This window comes from Barbatula barbatula, assembly GCF_947034865.1.
Source record: "Barbatula barbatula genome assembly, chromosome: 5".
Classification (NCBI taxonomy): Eukaryota; Metazoa; Chordata; class Actinopteri; order Cypriniformes; family Nemacheilidae; genus Barbatula; species Barbatula barbatula.
In genome coordinates, this window is record NC_136769.1 from 21025102 (window position 1) to 21048251 (window position 23150).

The 23150-nt window shown below is 45.2% G+C and overlaps 2 protein-coding genes across 3 annotated transcripts; both read right to left on the bottom strand.

Annotated features, from left to right (window-relative positions):
- Positions 1–3110: 3110 nt before the first annotated feature.
- On the bottom strand, positions 3111–22532 carry LOC306894364 (zona pellucida sperm-binding protein 4-like). 2 transcript variants are annotated; one of them, XM_079456854.1, is made up of 9 exons: positions 22521–22532; positions 5052–5411; positions 4792–4979; positions 4626–4723; positions 4398–4555; positions 4115–4307; positions 3896–4043; positions 3748–3823; positions 3111–3681 (listed from the first exon to the last, which is right to left on the bottom strand). In XM_079456854.1, the coding sequence occupies exons 2-9, from the start codon at positions 5383–5385 to the stop codon at positions 3611–3613; spliced, it is 1266 nt and encodes a 421-aa protein (XP_079312980.1). In that variant the 5' UTR covers positions 5386–5411; positions 22521–22532; the 3' UTR covers positions 3111–3610. The 2 variants fall into 2 exon arrangements, with proteins under 2 accessions (XP_079312980.1, XP_079312979.1); XM_079456853.1 differs by lacking the exon at positions 22521–22532 and having other exon boundaries at positions 5052–5510.
- Positions 20531–22578, bottom strand: LOC306894368 (zona pellucida sperm-binding protein 4-like). Its single transcript, XM_079456858.1, has 8 exons — positions 22167–22578; positions 21907–22094; positions 21750–21847; positions 21525–21682; positions 21263–21455; positions 21044–21191; positions 20894–20969; positions 20531–20825 (listed from the first exon to the last, which is right to left on the bottom strand). Exons 1-8 carry the CDS (start codon positions 22495–22497, stop codon positions 20758–20760), a joined length of 1260 nt encoding a protein of 419 aa, XP_079312984.1. The 5' UTR covers positions 22498–22578; the 3' UTR covers positions 20531–20757.
- Positions 22579–23150: the final 572 nt, after the last annotated feature.

Sequence of the window (23150 nt, forward strand, 5' to 3'; positions counted from 1 at the left end):
GATTTGCTATGTCCAGGATGATCAGTCAACTCTAGTCCGTTCTCCGTCAGCCTTGTGATCCCATACCTCGTCGCCAAATTGTTGTGGAATTTTCTTATTCCTTAATCAAGGTGAGTCAATTTTGACAAACGCAACATACAGAGACATCAGGTACTTTGCAAAGTATTTTATTGTCGTTTAATCTGCATCATAAGCAATGAGCATGGTGCAGAGCAAAGGCACCCTTTCCTTCTGCACCCAGAGTTTATATATTAAAACGTGAAAACCCCCTCCCTTTGCCCCCTAGCCAGAATCCCGAGCTGGTTTCCGAGAAGTGATGCCCGTTATTCCAAACAGAACATCTTGGCCTCTGCTCGAGGGCAAAGGCAGAGTGGTATGACGCGTATAGAGAAAAACATGATAACATAGAGAAGAAAACATAGATAAAAACTTCATAAACATATAGATAGACACATCAAGAAGCTAGACTAGAAAATTTCCATTACAGCTTCATAGTCGGGTTCCCTGGAGAGCGTGGTACACCGGCACAAGGCATGTTCCCATCATGTGGGTGGTGTCCCTGTGGGCCATTCATATCCCGGATAATCTCGATCAGACAGACGACTTGTTCTATCGACAGGTTGCTCCGCAGAAGTTGGCGACTCCATCGCCGTGGTCCAGCTCATTGGGAGCAGTGCGGGCAGGCACAGGTGTTCCTGTTTGCCCCACTGCACACCTCCCATTACCCACTTGGACACTCCCTCACCAAGATCTCCTCGGTATAGATGCCTCTGTGCACAGCTGGCTGCGGGACAAGCAGGAATACATCTTCCCCCCAGTGAGCCTCCCTGCACAGGCACTGTGCGGAGCCAGGGTAGAAGAGCATCCAAGTCTGCTAGTTGCGCCAGATTGGCCCAACCAGACTAGGCTCTCAGAGCACACACTCTGAAGGCCACTCCTCCCTGGCGAGAAGGGCACAGTCTGGCACCCGAAATGGGACGAGGAGATCCGAAGTGACCTGTCTTCAGCTCTCGTGAACATGGTCACCCGGGCAAGAGCACCACCACTAGGCGAATGCCTCCTCGTGGGCACTGGCTCAGGGCGCCTCTCTGGCAGACATCTGCAGAGCAGCCTTGTCAGACCGGGTCTTGAGTGAGTCCGACGGCAGCTGGGCGTACGCCTGCGAAGCGCCCTCTCCCCTCTTCAGGCAAGTAGGCATGCTATTCCAGCCTTCCTATTTCCTCCACTGGACGAAGTATAGGCATTCCATCCATCACTAAGCAATTGGGGGGTACGAGCCTGGCGGAGCAGCTTGTTATCACACCCAGTATATGTGAGTTTCCCTCACGAGGTGAACCCTTGCTAGTGCTCCACACGAAGTGACTCCCCTCCTTGGGTAGTCCCGTCTGACGCCTTCCCACTCTTGGTTCCCCTGTCGGCTAACCTGTGACCTCCCCTCGGTGGACTCCACCCGCTTCTGTGCATCCCTGGTTTGGGCCCCGCACTACTACTCCCATGAGTTCTCCCCACTGGTGAGACCATGTAGGTATTCCACATATTATCTCCCTTCGGCAGATCTGGTCTCCGTAGCGTCCCCCCCTCACTCAATGGCTGAATCTGAAATCGAATACTCAATGAGTAGGTACTTGATTTCATTAAGTATGTACCTAACGGGGCTAAATGGGTACATACTGTTTTCCCTGAATGGGTGTAGTATTAATGCGATCTGTAGGTCAGCTGTGGCCTAATGGTTAGAGCGTTGGGCTTGTGATCAGAAGGTTGCCGGTTCTAATCTCAGTGCCAGCAGGTCATGACTGAAGGGCCCTTGAGCAAGGCACCTTACCCCTGCTTGCTCTGCAGTAATGTGCCACTGTATAAAACTACTTGTAAGTCGCTTTGGATAAAAGCGTCTGCCAAATGAATAAATGTAAATGTAAATGTAAATACGCTATATTGACGTGAACACGAGACGTAATTATTCTTCTGTTCCTTTTCAACCTTGCCTTGCCACCTACTGTACTGGAGTGTGGGCCAGAGATTAGCCATGTGATGTAATGACAAGTGCAACAACTGAAGTTATGAAAGACAGGTTGCATTAACACAGTAACATGGGTTTTTTACAGGTAAACAACTCAAGTACAGCAGATTCAGAGCTTTTCATTTTTATGTATTTTCATTTTTATTTTGTAGGGCTATATACTTTTGATAAAAGTAAACAAAGCAATACAGGAGCTTAGTGATATTGTGTTGCAATAACACTTCCTATTGTGAAGAATGATTATGCCAATGGAATGTTATTTTTGCAACAGAAAAATGCACATTGACTATAAACTGCTGCTAATTATTATTTTGTGTGTATGGTTGATATCTCACACATAGATACGTTGTTCTAATATGCATCTATTGGAGTATTAAAAACAACCTGAGAAAATCTCTTCTGTGGCGTTTTTTATGTGCCAACCATGCGCTCGTTTATCTTTTCCTTCCTTGTCCATAAAACACATTTTTTACACGTCTCTTAATTTTTCTATTGGATAATTTAATTTTGGCAATTATTTGTTTATGAAAGGTTATCAGAAAGTTGAATTGCGCCAAAGTGTATCAGTTAAAGCACCTGATTAAAATGTTTTGTAAACAATATCATGTTATGTCTGTGAGTTAAAAACCATTTAAGCAACATAATATTGTAAGGGCAAATATAAAAATAAAAATCAAATAAAATGCTAAAAATAATATCAATGCTTTGTATATATATTCTATGAATTATATCTATGCACCATATAAATCAGTCAATTTAAGAACAAAGCAAGGTCAATGTTAATGGTACACTAGTTTTACAATAATTGACATGTTTCATTGTACATGAAAGTCGGCTGAGACTGTTTTGCGGGCTGTGTGTGGTGTTCTGTCCCGTTGACTCATGTGAAACAGAAGCATCTCACATACATCACTGAGTATTTCGGAATCTGGGCGTAACCAGTACACTATCTGCAAATCTCACCAGTTCTATGAATACTGATGATTAGGACATAATATTTGTTCACCTACTATATAGTATGCAATTTCGGATTCAGCCAATGGCCTTGCTCCTCCCTCTCTGTATGGGCTCTCCAGTTCTGACCTTCTGTGTGCATAGGTTCAGTTTGTTTTCAATGGGCAGCCGGTCATGGCACCAACATTGAAAGTCACTCACCTTAGCACTCAGAAAAAATTACAACTTACTGAATTTAAACCAAAGCACTTGTTCACGCAATTATGTCCATTTCTCCTTTGGCAGCCTTTCTAACCTGTATATTACTTGGACACTAGCAGTTACATTTTGTAATTGTCCGACCTCTTACGTCGCCTATATTTTCAGTTTGTGATTTCTCGATTATGTCCATTTCCCAAATGGCAATTTACTTATTTTGCAGTGATTGTTTAATTGGTGTCCCTTGTAGGCTGGGAGAGGCGCCATACATTAAACTTACGACACAAGCAGTTTGAAAGTACAGTTCTTATTTAACCTTACACCACTTTTAGTTGCAGTTTATACCATAACAACCCCCCCCCCCCAAAGACTCATTGTGGAGAAAGCTAAGCATTTGTGATGCTGCATTTCTAACGACTTTATTAAAAAGGACAATTCAGATTACATTGTAAAGACAATCCCATCACTGGAAACCACGGTTTCTTCACGCCCCTTGTCAGCAACTTCTCTCCCTGGAACACAAGAACGTGTCAGAACGACAAAACTAAAAGCAAATCAAACCAAAGTGAAACACGTACGGCTTTTCCTGACACAGCTCGGATCACAGGAGCCAGAAGCAGGGTAGCACACCGCTGTACTACAGTGAATGTAGATCTGACAAACAAAGATCAGCTTTAGCAACAAATACAAAAAGTAAAGACTCAGAAGGCTGTAAGGAAATCATACGGTCTCCTGCAGAGGTGCCAGTGACGCTGGATCCACAAACGTGAACATCTTCACAACAAAGCGCTTGTAGTGGGTTGGGAACTGAAGACCAGACGAGCCAACTGTAGGAACCAATGCGGTCAGGTAACGATCATCCTGGTAAGGGCATCTAAAACAGAAGTGACAGTCAGGACTATTTTACAGTGCACAATCTGGACAAATGCTTTAGATTCTACTCACCCATCAACTAAAAGATCCCACTGAGGTAGACTGAGAGGACTAGGGGTTGATGTCGCCCAACAGTGCTCCAACATCAGGACAAGATTGGGGTCAGTTCTCTCCAAAATGCGCACCTCAACATACACAGGCTCTCGCAGGACTTTTGTGACTGGATACTCATCCTCACTGTAGTAAGACATGTATGCCTCATCTCCTGAGAATTAACACTTGCGTTACGGTCTCAATCTAGAGTGTGACATGCATGTCTGCTTTGGAGGCATTTTGAAGACTAGCAAGTCACTACCTTCTGCACAGCCTTTAGTGACACATTGGCCATTCGCCAGTCTAAGTTCCACCCTGATGGGTCCAGGAGCAGCTACAGGTGGAGGTGGAGGAACAGTGTTGACCTCCACAACCAGAGCTTCCACAGCAGTGGCAGAATATCTACACTGGAAGAGAAGTCTACACAAACAAATAGTGAGCTTCTGACATCGGCTCAAGACTCACTCATGAGAAAGTGCAGATAACCTACTCAAAATGACTGTCCCTTGTGATGGAGCCAAGAGGTCCAATCCCCACTTCATAGGATGATGTCATTCTGTTCTCATACACCACATAACCATTTTCCTCCTGCAAGCAGAAACACGATTGAAAAAAATGTCTGTTCTAGACAGCCAAATCACAAACAGTACACTCACAATCATGCTGGTGCCACAGGCAGTGACTGGAAACTGGTATATGGCAAACGAAGGTGTGGAACCAACAGGACCACAAGAGGCTTCATTTCCACCCAGCAGACGGACAGTGTCCAGACTCAGACGAGGCAGCGTGACATCTCTAGCCACCACTAACACAAACTGACCATCTCTTATACACTGGACGGTCACTGTAATGAGAAACAGGAAGTTATCAGAGGATCAGCTTGGCAAGAAACATTTAACTGGTCAAACAGCCTTACCTGACATCCCATAATAACACTGCTGTCCATTGAAGCAGCAGTTGATAGCTTCACACTCAGCACCACTGATACCAGGTTCTCCACACAGGATCTGCTCATAATCAGCTACAGCACAATTGTCAAGAGGTTCTGACTGCACCACCGGCTTCTGAAGTGGGAACTTTTGAGAAAACTGTTGTTCAGTTTGCTGATCGAGTCCAAATCTCTGTTCATTTTGCTGGAACCCAAGAGCTTGTGGACTATTAACTGGAATCCCTCTCTGTGGAACCGCTCTGCAAACAGAGCTCAGGAAAAGAAAAAGTAAGTGACTCAGTAAATTTCTGTTTCCAGCCATTTCTCTTCAACAGAATAATACACTCACTGATAATCTGAGATACTGTTTCTTGTCTTTTTTGTATTCTGTAGATTCATTAGTGATAACGAGAACCCCTCCTCTGTAATTAACATCTATCACAGTCCAGCTCTGCACAATCAATAAGTTAAACAATATCTTCTTTTGGATTGGCTCTTTCCAAACAAAAAACAGGAAATGCAGTGGACATATTTAAATATTTTCCAACACTGGAGCTTCTCCACAGACTAATTCCCGCACATAAAATCTAAATGCAGGGCGGCGTCTGAAATATAATACTGTGGTAGTACATACTGAATTACATGACGAACACACCTATTAACTAATATGTTCCATGTAGTTTGTGTGGGTGCGGTATGAATATATACAACATCTGTTATGTTTTTATTGTCATTTGACCTAAATTCTCTTTGACCTGTGATGTATTAACAATAATAATCTACTTAGCCATTGTTAAACAAGCATTCTTCAAAAGTTATTTAAAAGTCAATTTAGATAGCAGACACACTTAAATGTGAATGTTATCCTGCATGTTCATGATATGTGGAAGATGAGTGCAATCAGAAAGAATGTGAAATATGTGTGATGGTTAACATTTCAGTGTTTAAGTTACCTATATACAAAACTATAGAAAGACAAACAGACCATTCCAAATGTTCATGTAATCACTATTTCTAGATGTATTGTGATCATTTCAGTCCAGTGCATCAAACCTTAGGAGTGACATAAAGTCATCCAATAGAAATGTGAAATACTGACAGCACGACACGACACATGAAAAATCGAGGTTATCACATAAAAAATATTTTTGAACTTTGCACAAATAAATGTAGAAATATGACTGTTGTTACTTAAAAGGGAAAATTAACTCGATTCCTTGGCAATATTTCAGTTATGAAAGATTACAGAGCATCTCTTCTGTTATTTTGGCCTGTTTCTCCAGTTCACATTTTCTGCAAATAAATGCAAATAAATATAATTGGATTTGAAATTTGGAAGAATTATTGTTAGTAGTCCAAAGTAGATAACAAAAATTATCATTGTGTCTAAACACAAACCTATTAATACCAAAAAACTGAACATTAATTTGAAATGGTCGCTTCATTGTTTCTGGAGTTAAATATGTAAAGCCAAGTTTAGCTGTTACATGTTTGCCAATGGTAGATAGCAAAGTTTGCTTTTTTCTAATACTTAAATACAAGACACAAGGTTTTACTATTTCTTCTATTTTCCACCTTTTTTGTACAGTCATTACTAATAGGTGAGTCAATGGATTTTTATTTTACATGCCAGTCTATTATTATGACATAATATAATCTTAACCAGCCCTAAAAATACATGAATTAAAACAATTTATCAATTTGTTTACGAGAAAGCAAAAAGCATCAGACCTACAATATGAGACATGTAAAACACTCACATGACACATAATAGTTTTTTTTTGACCAGGTAGATGTACGTATGTAACCTTGGTTTCCTGATGGAGGGAACGAGACGTTGTGTTTAGACTGACAGAATGGGGTTTGACTTGAGAACCAATCATCTCAGAGTCTTTGAAAAGGCCAATGAACTTGGGAAAAGGGGGCGGCACAACAGACTATGCCCCATACATACGGGTATAAAAGGGAAAAATTGCCCATTAATTCACCTTTTTGGGCTCAGGAACTTGAACAGCACTCTTGTTCGCAGCAGCGTGCCGGCACAGCGCTCGTGGCATGATGGACACAACGTCTCGTTCCCTCCATCAGGGAACCGAGGTTACATACATAACCAAGACGTTCCCTTTCTGCCGGTCTCTCAACGTTGTGTCGAGACTGACAGAATGGGGTTCCTTTCGAAAACGTGTCACTATTTCCAGCGGAATGACACTGACCGGCCTGGGTGAGTCACGAATGAGCGTCCTTGCGAATCATAACCATCCAGTGGTGTAGTAAGACATCAATTCGTGTGACCACGACGAGAGGTTCTTACTTGCTACCTTGCTTCTCTAGACTCGAGTAGGCCGCCTGATACCGTAAGGAGCACTGGGAACGCGCTACCCCCTCGCCTGCGGTGGGGCGTTATGGAGACCACATCTCTAGGAGGTCTCGGTTAGGAGTACCCAAGCGGCCAATGGGAGGTGTGCAGGGGGGGCGAACAGGACTCCCTGTGCCTGCCCGCACTGCTCCCAATGCGCTGAACCGCAGGGATGGAGTCACCAACTTCCTCGGAGCGACCTGCTAAGAGCACATCGGCTGTCTGATCCTGGTCGTCCGGGATATGAATGGCCGGCAGGAACACCACCCACTGCTGACTCCAGAGGAGGCATCGGGCGAGTTGCGACATCTCCCATGAACGAACGCCACCTGACGGTTGAGGCAGCTATGCTGTCTGCAGCATGTGCTTGCGCCAAATGAGAGGCAGGGGCCTCTACATCGCAAGGAAAGCTGTCAGCAACTCCAGGAAATTGGATTGCCACTGCAGGCGGGGGACGCTATATGCCCTAGGAGCCTCTGAGTGTTTCAGGGCGACCACTGACTGTTGCCTGACCAGTGCCAGGCAGCACTGCATTGACTGGGCACGCTCTCATGAGGCATGCTGTATGGTAACAGAGTCTAGTACCATACCGGGATTGGAGGTGCTCATGAGGCATGCTGTATGGTAACAGAGGCTAGTACCATACCGGGATAAGAGGTGCTCCGACAGGGGAGAGCATGCTCTTGTCCAGGTTGACCCGTAAGCTCAATCGGTCGAGTTGATGTCAGACAGACTGCTGACTTACCTGCCTTAAGTTTTCGCTGGGAGAGTGCAAAGGGCTGCGGAAGTGGCATGTCACAACGTCAAATTGAGTATGTTGCATGCTGTGGGCACCCAGGGAGAAGGACGCTCTCCTGGAGACCAAGAGGGCACCAGGCCCTGAGAAGGGCCCGGCTTGATGTGGGACGTGGCAAGGACCAGTCGTTTCCTGGCAGGATGGGTGCATCAAGAAAGCGGACTCTCTCGACGCCTCCCATCTGCGCAGAATTGAGCCAGAGGTGTCTCTCTTGGACCACAAGAGTGTACATTGTCAGACCCAGTGTGCGCGCTGTCACTTCGGTCGCCCGGAGAGCGAGGTCTGTGGTGGTGCGCAGGCCCTGCATAACCACTGGGTCCTGCTTTCCCTCATCTAACCACCCCAACACCTTAGCCTGCCTCCAGGTATCACCTCTGTGGACACAAGTGCACTTGTGCCACGAGAGCATGCTCTTCCTGGGATATCGACGTAGCCCTCAGCTGCTCCCGAGTCGAGGGAAGCCGAAAGGGGCATTCCCGGTTTTCGTGAGCTTGTCGTGCACTGCCGGGAAACTGGCACCGGGGCGGAACGTGGCTCACCTGTGTTCCGCGTCCAGGTACCAGGATTCCGGCCGCGAACTGCGGGGAAGGCAGTGCAGTGAGAGTCGAGAGACCGACAGAAAGGGAACTGATTTGATGATGAGGTGTATTGGGAGGAGAGTTCCTTGATGTCGCCACCAGGTGGCACCTAAGAGCACCAATGCGAAATAATGAGAAATTAACCAATGTGTGAATGACACATCAATACAAGTTTGGGGTAAGAGCACTAGAAACTTCCAGGCAGGTGTGTTAAGGCATTGTCACCACACAGACTCACGAGTGACTGGGCCATCAGTTGGCCCAGTTCATCCTAAACAGCCTTTGAGGTGATCAGATTTGAGCACTTCAATTGTGAACAGCCCTTCAGTTTCGTAGATGTGGTGGTTTCCACTTTAACAAGCACCTCTGATGTGGTTTTACTCCATTTGGAACACACCCCTTGACCTGTTCACTATAGAACTGCTGTTTAAAGGTCCAGTCTGTAATTTTTGGAATGATCTATTGATAGAAATGCAATATAAAATAAATAGCTATGTCTTCAAAGGTGTACAAAGAGCTTTCACAATGAAGCGTTACGTTTTTATTACCTTAGAATAAGCTGGAGTGGAGTGAGTGGTTCCCTTTCGAGGGAACTCTACACTGCGTCAATGTTGACACTTTGGGGAACGCCAGCAGCGTGACGCATCTGAATACATTGTGTGAAACTAATCTCACTATGACGTCACGAGTGACGCGCGGCACCGGAAGGTATAAATAGGAAGCGGACGCAATGCAAATCAGCTTCTGCCATTTCAGCAAAGCGCTCTGTGTGTGTGAAGTTTATTGTCTGTTTGTTTACGAAGTTGTCTAGATTGTTTATTGTAAACATTATTAGAAATGAGTAGACAAAAGACCTTTAAGCCATGTGTTTCCCCTTGTTCTCGTTTTATTACGGGTGGGGATACACACGAACTCTGTGTTGAGTGTTTGGGATTTGAGCATGCTAAGGCTGCTCTTAAGGGGGATCCCTGTGAACATTGTTTGTGGCTATCACTGAGAACACTCAACTCTCGTGCTGCTTTGTTTGATGAGTCAGGCAAAATTCGCCAGCCTCACGGATCGGGACCCGCTACTGCCGAGGCAGCACGGCGTCTCCGTTCGTGGGGCTCGCAGATGGATGTAAATGAGGGTGCTGAGACGGCTTCGGCCTTTTCTCAACCCCCCCAGTTCCATTGCCTCTGGAAGGGATACGGGAGCCCGCATGGCGGCTTCTCCCGCCCCATCCAGAAGCCCAATGCACTGCTCTAGCTCTGAGGAGTTAGAGAGTGTTGGTTTTCATACACGAGATATAGATGAGCCCAATGAAACTCCCCTTTCCCCTGGGTATGAGGAGCTGTTAGAGGTTGTTGACCGAGCGGTAGCCAGACTTGGCATTGACTGGCCCACAGAGCAACAAGAAGTTTTGTCTGTCAGTAAATTGGATGAAAGATTCTTGAAAAAACGGGTACAACCTCAGCGTCGGGGGTTGCCATTTTTCCCCGATTTACATTCAGAGGTGTCCAAATCATGGAAAAAGCCATACTCATCTCGCATATCTTCCACATCCACAAATTTCTCGAATGTGTTAGGGGCTAGAGATAAGGGGTATGGCATGATGCCAAAGGTAGAAGATACGCTGGCCGTTTATCTTTCACCAGATTCGGCATCATCTTTGAAATCCCCGACATTGCCCTCCAAACCATGTAGAGTGACGTCTAATTTGGTAGGCAAGGCGTATATGGCTTCAGGTCGGGCTGGATCATGCCTGCACACCATGGGTCTCTTGCAGGCATACCAGGCTGACTTGCTGGGGGATATTAAAGAGGGCGAGGTAGTAGATCCAAGTCTGCTCAACGAGTTGAGAACAGCAGCAGATCTTACTCTTCGGGCCACTAAGGAGACAGCCCAAGCTGTTGGGCGCTCCATGTCAGCGCTGGTAGCCACAGAGAGACACCTGTGGGTAAATCTATCAGGCATTAAAGAGAAGGATAAAACCGTGCTGCTTGATGCACCTCTCTCCTCCGAAGGCCTCTTTGGTGGTGCGGTTGAGATAGTCGTTGACCGTTTCCAGGAGTCAAAACGACAGGCAGCGGCTTTTCACAAATATTTACCTCGCCGCTCTTACCCCCAAGGGGCTGCAGTCCAAGGACACCCCCAGCCATCTACAAGCTCCTCATATAGGCAGCAGCAGAAGCAGAGTGTAGCTACTCGAACCCCCCCTCAGAGAGCTTGGGGGTCGAGGCAGCAACCTCCTAAACCTGCTAGGCAGGCAAAGCCGGATTTGAGGACAGTCATCGTCTCAAACCGGAAGGCTGCTGCAAAGAGGTCCTGACGGTTTGTCAGCGCATCAGAGGGTGCCCCCTCCTGGAGGACTGGAAAGTTCGGTCCTGCCAAGAAGTCCTCAAGAAATCTGCACGTTAACCCCGCCGTCTATGACGCTTCGGGGCACGTTAGATTTTGTAGCACCGAATCAACAGAGTCTACCCGAAGACACTGTAGACCTAGTAAAGGTGCCAATAAAGTCAACAGTTCGACCATCCCCTGCCGGTCAGCCCCTTCAGGGCATCGGGCTTCACACAACCGACATCAATGTCGAGAAGTTGAGCCCCTTAGAACACTTTCTCCACGAGTGGAGAAAGCTTCCAAATCTCACTCCATGGCTCCTCTCGGTGATAGAAAAGGGTTACAGGATTCAGTTCGCTGTCCGCCCTCCAAAATTCAAGGGGGTGCTCTCCACCGAGGTGGACACCGAAAAGGAGGGGGTGTTAGGGGAAGGAAGTTTTGTCTCTCTTGGAGAAAGGGGCCATAGAGTATGTTCCCCCCACGAGAGCCAGTCAGGCTTTTACAGCCGGTACTTCATAGTTCCGAAGAAGGATGGAGGGCTGAGGCCCATTTTAGATCTGAGACATCTCAACAAATCTCTAAGGAGATACAAGTTCAAGATGCTCACTCTTCCTATTATTGTGGCCGGAATCAGATCAGAAGACTGGTTCACCACAATAGATCTGAAAGATGCATACTTCCACATCTCTATCCTTTCTCAACATCGGAAGTTTCTCAGGTTCGCTTTCGGGGGCAAGGCTTACCAATATCGAGTTCTTCCATTCGGCCTTGCTCTTTCCCCACGCACCTTCACGAAATGCATGGATTCAGCCCTTGCCCCATTGAGGCTTCAAGGGATCCGCATACTAAATTACATAGACGACTGGTTAATATTAGCCCAGTCTCACGAGATGGCGATTCGACATCGAGATATCGTTCTCGACCATATGAAGCGTCTGGGGTTACGGCTCAATACCAAAAAGAGCAACTTAATTCCTTACCAGAGAATTACATTTCTTGGGGTAGTGTGGGATTCGGTCACGATGCAGGCGCGGTTGTCCCCTGCACGTGTCGAATCGATCCTGACAGCGGTGTTCAGGATCAAGTTAGGTCATGCCTACACTGTAAAACATTTTCAAAAAGTATTGGGTCTAATGGCAGCAGCGTCCAACGTGATTCCTTTTGGCCTCCTGCATATGAGACCTTTACAGTGGTGGCTAAAAGGCAAAGGGTTTTCCCCGAGAGGCAACCCGTTCCGTCTAATCAGGGTTACGCGCAGATGCCTTCGTTCCCTGGTTATATGGAGGAAGCCTTGGTTTCTCAATCAAGGACTGAAATTGGGGGTACAATGTCACAGGAGGATAGTGACGACGGATGCGTCCCTTACAGGCTGGGGGGCAATAGTGGAAGGTCGCTCAGCCAGTGGACTTTGGAGAGAGCAGCATCACCAATTGCACATAAATTGCCTGGAGATGCTAGCTGTACTAAAAGCACTGAGGTACTTTCTCCCAGTCCTCAGAGGTCATCATGTTCTGATCAGAACAGACAATACGACAGTGGTCTCTTATATAAATCATCAAGGAGGCCTGAGATCACGCCCTCTCTGCAGACTGACTCACCAGGTTCTCCTATGGGCCCAGGAGAAGTTTACATCGCTGAGGGCAATGTACATCCCTGGAGTCCAGAATGTGGGAGCAGACTTGCTGTCAAGACAGGGGCTGAGGCCCGGGGAATGGAGACTCCACCCCGAAGTGGTGGAGCAGATCTGGGAAAGGTTTGGTCGAGCCGAAATCAATCTATTTGCGTCCCAAGAGACGTCTCATTGCCCTCTGTGGTTTTCCCTTACTCGTCCAGCTCCATTGGGACTGGACGCCATGGTACAGACATGGCCACGACGGCGTCTGTATGCCTTTCCCCCGATCGCTCTGCTCCCAGGAGTTCTAGAGAGAGTTCGCCAAGAAGAGATCAGTCTCTTACTAATAGCCCCTTTGTGGCCAGCTCGGGTATGGTTTTCAGACGTTCTAACTCTCCTGGCAGGCCAGCCATGGGAGATTCCCTTCAGACGGGACCTTCTGACTCAAGCGGGGGGCACTATATATCATCCCCGCCCAGAACTTTGGAAACTGTGGGCTTGGCCACTGAGGGGGGTGAGCTGTTAACTCGGGGTCTCTCAACTGAGGTTGTTGAGACGATCCTTAATTCTAGAGCTCCCTCTACAAGGAAACTTTATGCCCTTAAGTGGAGATTGTTCACCTTGTGGTGTAATTAAAGGCATCTAGATTCAGTTAACTGCCCGGTGGCTTCAGTACTGGACTTTTTGCAGGACCGGTTTTCTACAGGTCTTGCATCATCTACCATTAAGGTATATGTGGCTGCTATCTCTGCCTTTCACTCCCCTCTGCCCGAGGGGTCTCTAGGGAGACATCCCTTAGTTGTTCGGTTCCTGCGTGGAACCTTGAGGATGAGGCCTCCATCTCAGGTGAGAGTTCCTGCATGGGACCTGACTGTGGTTCTGGAAGGGCTTTCCCAGATGCCTTTTGAGCCCATTGAGTCTAGCTCGGACAAACTTTTATCCATCAAGCTAGCCTTCTTGGTAGCCATTACCTCTCTTAGAAGGGTAGGCGACCTTCAAGCTTTATCAGCTTCTCCATCTTGTCTGGAGTTCGCTCCAGGCAGAATTAAGGCTATCCTTCACCCTAGACCAGGATATGTCCCTAAGGTACCTACGAATGTGGCCAGGACCTTAGTTCTGCAGGCTTTTCATCCTCCACCTCACGAGACAGCGGATCACCGAAGGTTACATTTGTCATGCCCTGTTAGGGCGTTGGAAGAATATGTACATAGATCTTCTTTATGGCGAAAATCTGATCAATTTTTGGTCTGTTTTGGACCTCGTAACAGAGGTCAACCAGCCTCTAAGCAGACAATCAGTAAATGGATTGTAGAAGCAATTTCTTTGGCTTACGAGGTGCGTGGAATACCTTCACCTCTGCTGGTTAGGGCACATTCGACTCGGAGTATGGCCTCCTCGCGGGCCCTTCTGTCGGGGGCGTCTATGCAGGATGTTTGTGATGCTGCGGGATGGTCTTCCCCACATACATTTATACGGTACTACAAACTGGACCTCTCTTCTTTGCCTGGAACCCAGGCTCTTTTGTCCTGAGATGTGCGTGGACACCTTCACACTTGGACAGACACAATTTATTATGGCGTAGTGGGCATTTCGTTCCCCAAAGTGTCAACATTGACGCAGTGTAGAGTTCCCTCGAAAGGGAACGTCTCAGGTTACGACTGTAACCGTAGTTCCCTGAGACAGGGAACGAGACACTGCGTCGTTGTGCCATAACTCCCTGTGCCTGGAGCATTTGCTTCAATAATTTTTGCAGAAGCTGATTTGCATTGCGTCCGCTTCCTATTTATACCTTCCGGTGCCGCGCGTCACTCGTGACGTCATCACGGCGCGCCGATAAGTCGCGAGATTAGTTTCACACAACGTATTCAGATGCGTCACGCTGCTGGCGTTCCCCAAAGTGTCAACATTGACGCAGTGTCTCGTTCCCTGTCTCAGGGAACTACGGTTACAGTCGTAACCTGAGACGTTGGTTGCAATTCATAACCTTGCCGCTAAGTATTACTGACTGGACCTTTAAATGTGTACTCGCCGACATGGTTTAAATTACCACTGTTATGCGGATGAAATCCAGATATAGATTTGCTTAAGAGGACTAGGTGTTATAATTCCACTATTTCAGCAAAGTTGAATTGCCAAATAGGACATTTCCCATGCCTTATGCATGACAGAGGGAGCAGTCAAGAATATTAATATAGGAAAAGGAGGTCTGAGGTTTTACTGGTTTCGTCGGGTAGACATCTTCTGTGTTTGGGGATTTATGATTATAGAAATACATACTTACCTTTCCTTGCCATTATCAGATAAACACCACATGAGTTGTGATCCCACTTTCATCACATCCATTATCCTGAAAGATGCGTTTGGTGAGGTGCTGCTGATAATGCCCTTTGTATAGGCCCGCCGCAGGTTGATCACACCTGGATGTGTGTTGCATTGTTGCAAGGTCATCTGGCAGACGTTGCTTTGTCCATCCGCCTGAACCAATCAAACCGGCAGTCTTCTGGTCATGAGTCGGTCTCTCCAGCCATTTGGCCAGACTGCCTACATCAAAATGCATGCTCAGTGCCCCGGTCCCGTATGGCATAACATTACAACTCATTACCAAACTCAAAACAACCATATGCGCCAACCTGTTGGCTAAGGCTGTTATAGCCCCTCTGGCACCGTTAATGCATGCTCAGTGTCCAACACCATTTCATTACATGGTAATTTGGCAGCACATATTGAGTCTGTTTCAACCACAGCCAGTGGCTGCTTCTGTCAGCAACAGTCAAGTTCTTTGACTACCGTCGGTTGAGCCTGATCGCCACTTCCTTAAGCAGTCTTGTAGTGGAATTAGAAATAAAGCCCCTGCAGCCCACTTCCACCGGGAACACTTTCGCTGTCCATCCCTGCTCTTTAGCCTCCGTTGCCAAGTTGGCACACCAGATATTATTTCTTACAAATGTTTTGTTTATAGCCTCTTCCCGAGGTATAGTCAACTCAACTGTGAGGACTATCCTAATGGAGCAGGACCACAGAACCATGTCTGGCCGTAGGTTGTTTGCTGCGAAAGTAAGTCTATGGTTTAAATCAACTTGAATTTCCCAATCCCTGGGCTATACTAACCAGGCCCGAATCTAGGGGTTAAGGGCTTGTTTTCTGCCCCTCCCGAATAAAGGGTTGCCTTTTTAGCGAGCTAGTCTTGTGGTGGATTTAAGTTGTTATTTTATTCGTTTAAATGTTTTGGAGCAGTATGAATGTGTTTATGATCAGCATGGCCTTGGCGCTGGTTGGATTGGTGCTGGCGGACGAAGCCTTTGAAGATCTACTGGCTTCTACGGTGTCGAGCCAGATTTTTTCAAGAGACTTCTTGCTATCTTTACGATATGATAATCACGCCGTCGATTGAAAGATTCCAATAAGTGGATTTTTGCACAACTGAAGGAGATCAAAAATTAAGAAGAAGGGTCGAGAGGAGGAATTTGCAACAGATCGCGGAGGCGAGGAAGCCGTCACCCCCTTCCAGTGATCACGCTGTCTAACGTGAGATCTCTTAACAACAAGATGGTTGTGCTTCGGGTGTCAAACAAGAGGAGGAATTTAGAAGCAGTAATCTCATCTGTTTCACGGAAACATGGTTAAATGAAGACCACAGTGTGAACATCGAGGGATTTACCACTATACGAGCCGACAGAGACAAATTGCTGTTCAGAGAAAAGCTTTGATTATAACTAGAGACACAACACACCCCTTGAATCATGTTTTTGAATTATTACCATCACGTCGTCGTTAAAGAACACCAAAAGCAATTAAAGCCATTTATAAACAAACTTTCGTACAATATGCAATAAGTCTTTTGAATAAGAGGTAGGAAATGTGAATATTTCAATTTTGTTATTATGGATGTTGTGTATTGTTAATTGTTCTGTGTTTGTATGACGAGACCAAAGATACATTTTCAGCTTAGGCAAAACAATAAAGTACTACTACTACTACTACTACTAGTCTGGCCGTTTTTGGCTAGCTCTTTGTAAATCTTAGCCTGTTTGTTTCCATACTCCTCAGAGCACTCCAAGTGATTTTGCACCATTCAATGCCTTTCCACCTCATCCAACGTCCTTGATGGGCTTGAGAGCCCGCTCTGGCACTTCTGCATCCTTCCTCTTGATGCCGAACCTTCTCAACTACCAGGTGACGTTTTTTACTTTGGTGTCGCTTTTCACCATGTGGGTTTGGTTGATGCCAAACCAAGTCCCCCTCTTCATGTTGAACTTGTCCTATGATGTCCTTATGTCTGAGGGCTGCCTTTGCTGTTGATAGGTTCCATTTCCTCCCTGTCGCTACTGTTTGAACAGCATCTCTTACACAGGGATCACAGGATTCTTTAAGCATCATCTCTAACCTTGTCTTGGTCCATTCCCATACAGCCCTATGTTGCCATTTCCTCACTTGTGTACTCGCCAATCTCTCCAGGTTCTTGGTGTGAGACACTGTGAGCTCATACATTGAAATTGGCCACATCAGGCATGGCAAAAAGCCAAATTGGGAGCACCAGAGTTTCTCATTCCCCTCCACCCCATGTGGGCTGGAACCCATAAGAAGGATACTTTTAATCCCTCCTTTTGCAATCCACTCGCTAACTGTAACACCTCAAGAAGAATGTCTTTCCTGGACCCTGAGTATGAATTCTGGATACTTATAATAGCAGAACTAGAGTCAGAAGTTATGACCGAATTTCTATCACTCCCATTGCTTTCTACCCATATCAGGGCAAACCATATAGCTACAAGCTCTGCCATATAAACTGCCAAATCATAATTTAGCCTCTTACCTACAGCCAACCCCATCTGGCACCACATAAGCCACTCCCATCCTTTTATCAGTGTTTTTAGATGCCTCTGTAAAAATAATCCTGTCATGTCTGTAGTTTTCTATTATATATCTATTAACTCTTCCCTTATCCACTTCACTATCCTGCTTTTCTTCCAGCAGCCCTGGATCCACTTTTAATTCCTCAAAAGACCAAGGGGGAATTGTAGAATATGGTACTGTGTATAGTACATATTAAGAGCACTTAACCCCATATCCTCAACTTTTTGTTTAATATTCCACCCAAAGCTTTTTACTCCCTTATTTAATCGCTCTTGACAATTTTTTAAGATTGGTTGTGCAATATGATGCCCAAAACACTATAGCCACCTGATCTCTTCTCAAATGCAAGGCACTCTCCCCCACCTCCACTTAGATCGCTTCTTTTGGAGAGGATTTAACAGCTCCACGACAAATTCTCAGGGCTTGGTTTTTCATTACATCAAGTTTATTTAATAATAACTTAGAGGCTGATCCATATGCCACACTCCCATAATCGAATACTGACCTCATTATGCCAATGTAAATTGTTCTCAACGCTGCATCAGACGCACCCCACTCAACCATACACAAGCACCTCGTCACATTTAGACTTTTTTTTACATTTATAAACCATCTTCTGGACACTGAAGGCACATGTCAACTTCTTGTCAAACCCTATACCCAAGTACTTAAAAAACCTCTACTCTTTCCAGCTCTCTACCTGACAGGTGAATTTTATATTCAGGATTTATACTCCCCCTAGAAATGACTTTAGTTTTTTCTACTGAAATCCTAAATCCCCATTGAACTGCCCATTTCTGGACTTCATTTACCGCCTTCTGCATTTTCCTTTCTATGAAGTCCACAGTCCTCCCTTTCTTCCACATTGCTCAATCATCAGCAAACAAAGCTACTCCATCAGGCCCCTGCTATTTTTTGAGAATTGATCTATCATTATATCAAACAATATAGGGCTAACAATGCTCCCCTGCGGAGTACCATTCTCAGCTATTTATTCAGTACTTTATTCCCCGTTAATTTTAATCCTTAGACTTCTTTCAGACAAAAAAGCTTTTATCCACTGTGACATTCTACCACCAATCCCCATCTGCTGCAACCTGATCAACAAGCAATTCGTCCACAACATATCGTACGATTTTTGAATATCAAAAAATACTGCCACCACCAATTCTCTATTTACTTGAGCTCTTCTTATAACATCCTCCATGCATACTTTGGGGTCCATAGTACCCCTACCTCTTCTAGAACCTGTTGTGGAATTTTCTTATTCCTTAATCAAGGTGAGTTTGATACACTTTAGACAAATGCAACACACAGAGAGCATGAGTTACCTTGCAAGGTATTTTATATTTATTGACATTCAGGCTGCATCACAAGCATGGTGCAGAGAGAATGTGCCCTCCTTCTCACTTACAGGGCTTTTATATTATTTCAACTTGACACCCCTTCCCCTCCCCTCCCTTGAGCAAGAACGCATCTTTGGTAACAAAAATGTGTCACCACCTCTTATCTTCACCAGAACCTCTTGGTCTTTGCTCAAGGGCAAAGGAGCTGAGTGGTCTGCCACATAGCAAAACTTTTCTAAGGAATTTAAGAACAACAAGATAGACAGTCTTGAATCAATTTTCACAGAGATTAGCGTGAAGAAACCCACGTCATGAAAATTTCCACCACAAACCTCTCTGTTAGCTCTGCAATAGTCCCTTAAACTCAACCCAATAATTTAACCTATCATTTACCATTTTCTCCATAGTCTTACCCACCTGAGAAGTTAAGGCTATAGGCCTGTAACTACTTGGATTATGAGGATCTTTACCAGTTTTGCTAATTGGAATAATTATGGGCTCTTTCCATTCCTTAGGAATCCTTCCTTCCCTCCTTCCATATCTTTTTAAATAGCAGCAACAGCTTATCTTTCCCTATATCACTCAAATTGTTCAACATATCATAACAGATTGAGTCCCTCCATGGCGCAGATTTTCGTAATTTTCTCAGGGCGATCTTTAGTTCTACTTTAGTGAAAATTGCATTTATTCTACCTCCTTCCCCATTCACACTCTTATTTAATTAACACTGCATATAGGAATTTATGGTCTGTCTGATATTTGACCTGTGTGTTGACTTGAATAACCTTTTATGTTTTTCTTATAGTCAATGTTTTCTTGTACAGCTGCGTTGTAACAATGAAAATTGTAAAAAGCACTATATAAATAAAGCTGACTTGACACTCATCCACATTTTACATAGGTATGTGCAATCCCCTGGGATCGAACCCACAACCTTGCGTTGTTAACGCAATGCTCTTACCTCTGAGCATTCAAGAGGCTAATTTGGCAAAACTGGTCAATAGTTGAGTTTTTCTCTTTGGGCATCAGCATGTCTCCTGCCCTTCTTTAGATCTTTGGTATCACCTGCTATTTCCACATCACAGTGATTTATCTGCAAAGGTCCCTCAACCCCCCAGGGGCTTTTTTATAGCCTGTATAGCATACAGCTGGGTCCAGGAGCTGCAGATGATCCTGCCTGTTTTACTGCACTCAACTTCCCTCCATTTAAGGGGCCTGGTTAATTTAGTCCCCTGGGAAGTTGGCTCATGCCGCTGTCAGTGTAGGTGTTAAAAATCTGTTATAGGTACTTTAAGGGTCTCAGTTTTCTCCTTGCTAAAGATGGTGATGAAAGCAAAGCGATGTCCGTTTCTTTACAGCAAACCTGCATATCAGAACCATATGTAAACAAATGTGTCTTACTGGGAAAAGTGTTCTTTTGGTCGCAAACAAAAAAACATCTTTGCTCTGTATACTGTGGCAAGCTTTATGAGACCAGTTATTGCACTTATGCTTTTTGTCCTTATGTTGCAATTGCTTTCATTGTTTACCCCATCTGCAAGACCCTTTGGAGAAGTGTCTGCACAAATATTCATCTTCACTTGCGTCTTACTTCTTGAGTGGGCAAATATCCAAATACCAATTTTTTAATTTTGCAGTGATTGTTGCAGCAGTGTCCCTTGTAAAGCATCCATGAGCCTTGGAAAAGCACATAATTGCAATGCTGTTTGCAAGTTCTCAGGTCTTATTTAACCGTACAGCACTTGGTGAACAACCCCAAGTCTCAGTTGCAAGAAAATACAGCTACACAAATGCTTAGTCCAATGCCTTTATTAAACAGGGCAATTCAGTTTACATTGTAAAGATGATCCCGTCACTGGATACCACGGTTTCGTCACGCTTTTCAGAAACAGCTCTCCCTGGAACAAAAGAAAGTGTCAGCACGACCAAACTAAAAGAGCAAATCAAACCAAAGTGAAACACATACGGCTTTTCCTGGCACAGCTCGGTTCACAAGAGCCAGAAGCAGGGTGGCACACCGCTGTACTACAGTGAATGTAGATCTGAAAAACAGATCAGCTTTAGCAACAAATACAAAAAGGCAACATGGATGATAAAGGCTGCAAGGAAATCATACGGTCTCCTGCAGAGGGGCCAGTGATGCTGGATCCACAAACGTGAACATCTTCACAACAAAGCGCATGTAGTGGGTTGGGAACTGAAGACCAGGCGAGCCAACTGTAGGAACCAGTGTAGTCAGGTAACGATCATCCTGGTAAGGGCATCTAAAACAGAATAGACAGTCAGGACTCGTTTACAGTGAACGATCTGGACAAATGCTTTAGATTATACTCACCCATCAACTAGAAGATCCCACTGGGGTAGACTGAGAGGACTAGGGGTTGATGTCGCCCAACAGTGCTCCAACATCAGGACAAGATTGGGGTCAGTTCTCTCCAAAATGCGTACCTCAACATACACAGGCTCTCGCAGGACTTTTGTGACTGGATACTCATCCTCACCGTAGTAGGACGTGTACACCTCATCTCCTGAGTAGTAACACCTGTGTTTTAGACCAGTGCTAAAAGTACAACTCCTTTGGAGTAGCAAATCACTACCTTCTGCACAGCCTTTAGTGACACATTGGCCATTCGCCAGTCTAAGTTCCACCCGGAGGGGTCCAGGAGCAGCTACAGGTGGAGGTGGTGGAACAGTGTTGACCTCCACAACCAGAGCTTCCACAGCAGTGGCAGAATATCTACACTGGAAGAGAAGTCTACACAAACAATGAGCTTGACATCGTTTCAAGAGTCACTCATGAAAAAAAAGTGCAGATAACCTACTCAAAATGACTGTCCCTTGTGATGGAGCCAAGAGGTCCAATCCCCACTTCATAGGATGAAGTCATTCTGTTCTCATACACCACATTACCATTTTCCTCCTGCAAGCAGAAACACGATTGACATCAAGTCTGTTCAAGACAGCAAACAGCAAACTCACCATCATGCTTGTGCCACAGGCAGTGACTGGAAACTGGTATATGGCAAAGGAAGGTGTGGAACCAACAGGACCACAAGGTGCTTCATTTCCACCCAGCAGACGGACCGTGTCCAGACTCAGACGAGGCAGCGTGACATCTCTAGCCACCACCAACACAAACTGACCATCTCTTATACACTGGACAGTCACTGTAATGAGAAACATGAAGTTATCAGAGGATCAGCTTGGCAAGAAATATTTAACTAGTCAAACAGCCTTACCTGACATCCCATAATAACACTGCTGTCCATTGAAGCAACAGTTGATAGCTTCACACTCCGCACCACTGATACCAGGTTCTCCACACTGGATCTGCTCATAATCAGCTACAGCACACTTGTCAAGAGGTTCTGACTGCACCACCGGCTTCTGAAGTGGAAACCTCTGAGAAAACTGTTGTTCAGTTTGCTGATCGAGTCCAAATCTCTGTTCATTTTGCTGGAACCCAAGAGCTTGTGGACTATTAACTGGAATCCCTCTCTGTGGAACAGCTCTGCAAACAGAGCTCAGGAAAAGAAAAAGTAAGTGACGTAAATTTCTGTTCCCAGCCATTTCTCTTCAACAGAAGAATACACTCACTGATAGTCTGAGACACTGTTTCTTGTCTTTTTTGTACTCTGTAGATTCATTAGCGATAACGAGAACCCCTCCTCTGTAGTTAACATCTATCACAGTCCAGCTCTGCACAATCAATAAGTTAAACAATTTCTTCTTTTGGATTGGCTCTTTCCAAACAAAAACACGAAATATAGTGAACATCTGTAAATATTTTCCAACACTGGGGCTTCTCCACAGACTAATTCCTGCACATAAAAGAAAAATGCAGGGCGGCGTCTGAAATATAATACTTTGATAGTACATACTGAATTTGCTGAACACTCCTTTCAACTAATATTCCATGTAGTTTGTGTGGGTGCGGTATGAACATATACAACATCTGTCATGTTTCCATTGTCATGTGACCTTAATTTCTTTGACCTGTGATGTATTAACAGCCATAAAAATAATCAGTGTCAGGGAGGAGCTAACTACAACTACCGACGTTACAAGCTTAACTACATGTTTCAGTAGATTGATGGTAGCTCAACTACTTTTAACACAGTTTAGTTTATCCAGTTTATCTTGTTTTTTAGGTAGTGGTCTAGCGCGACCAAAAGCGAACTACTTTTTCGGATGGGTAGCTAAGCTGTAACTTAACTACTTTT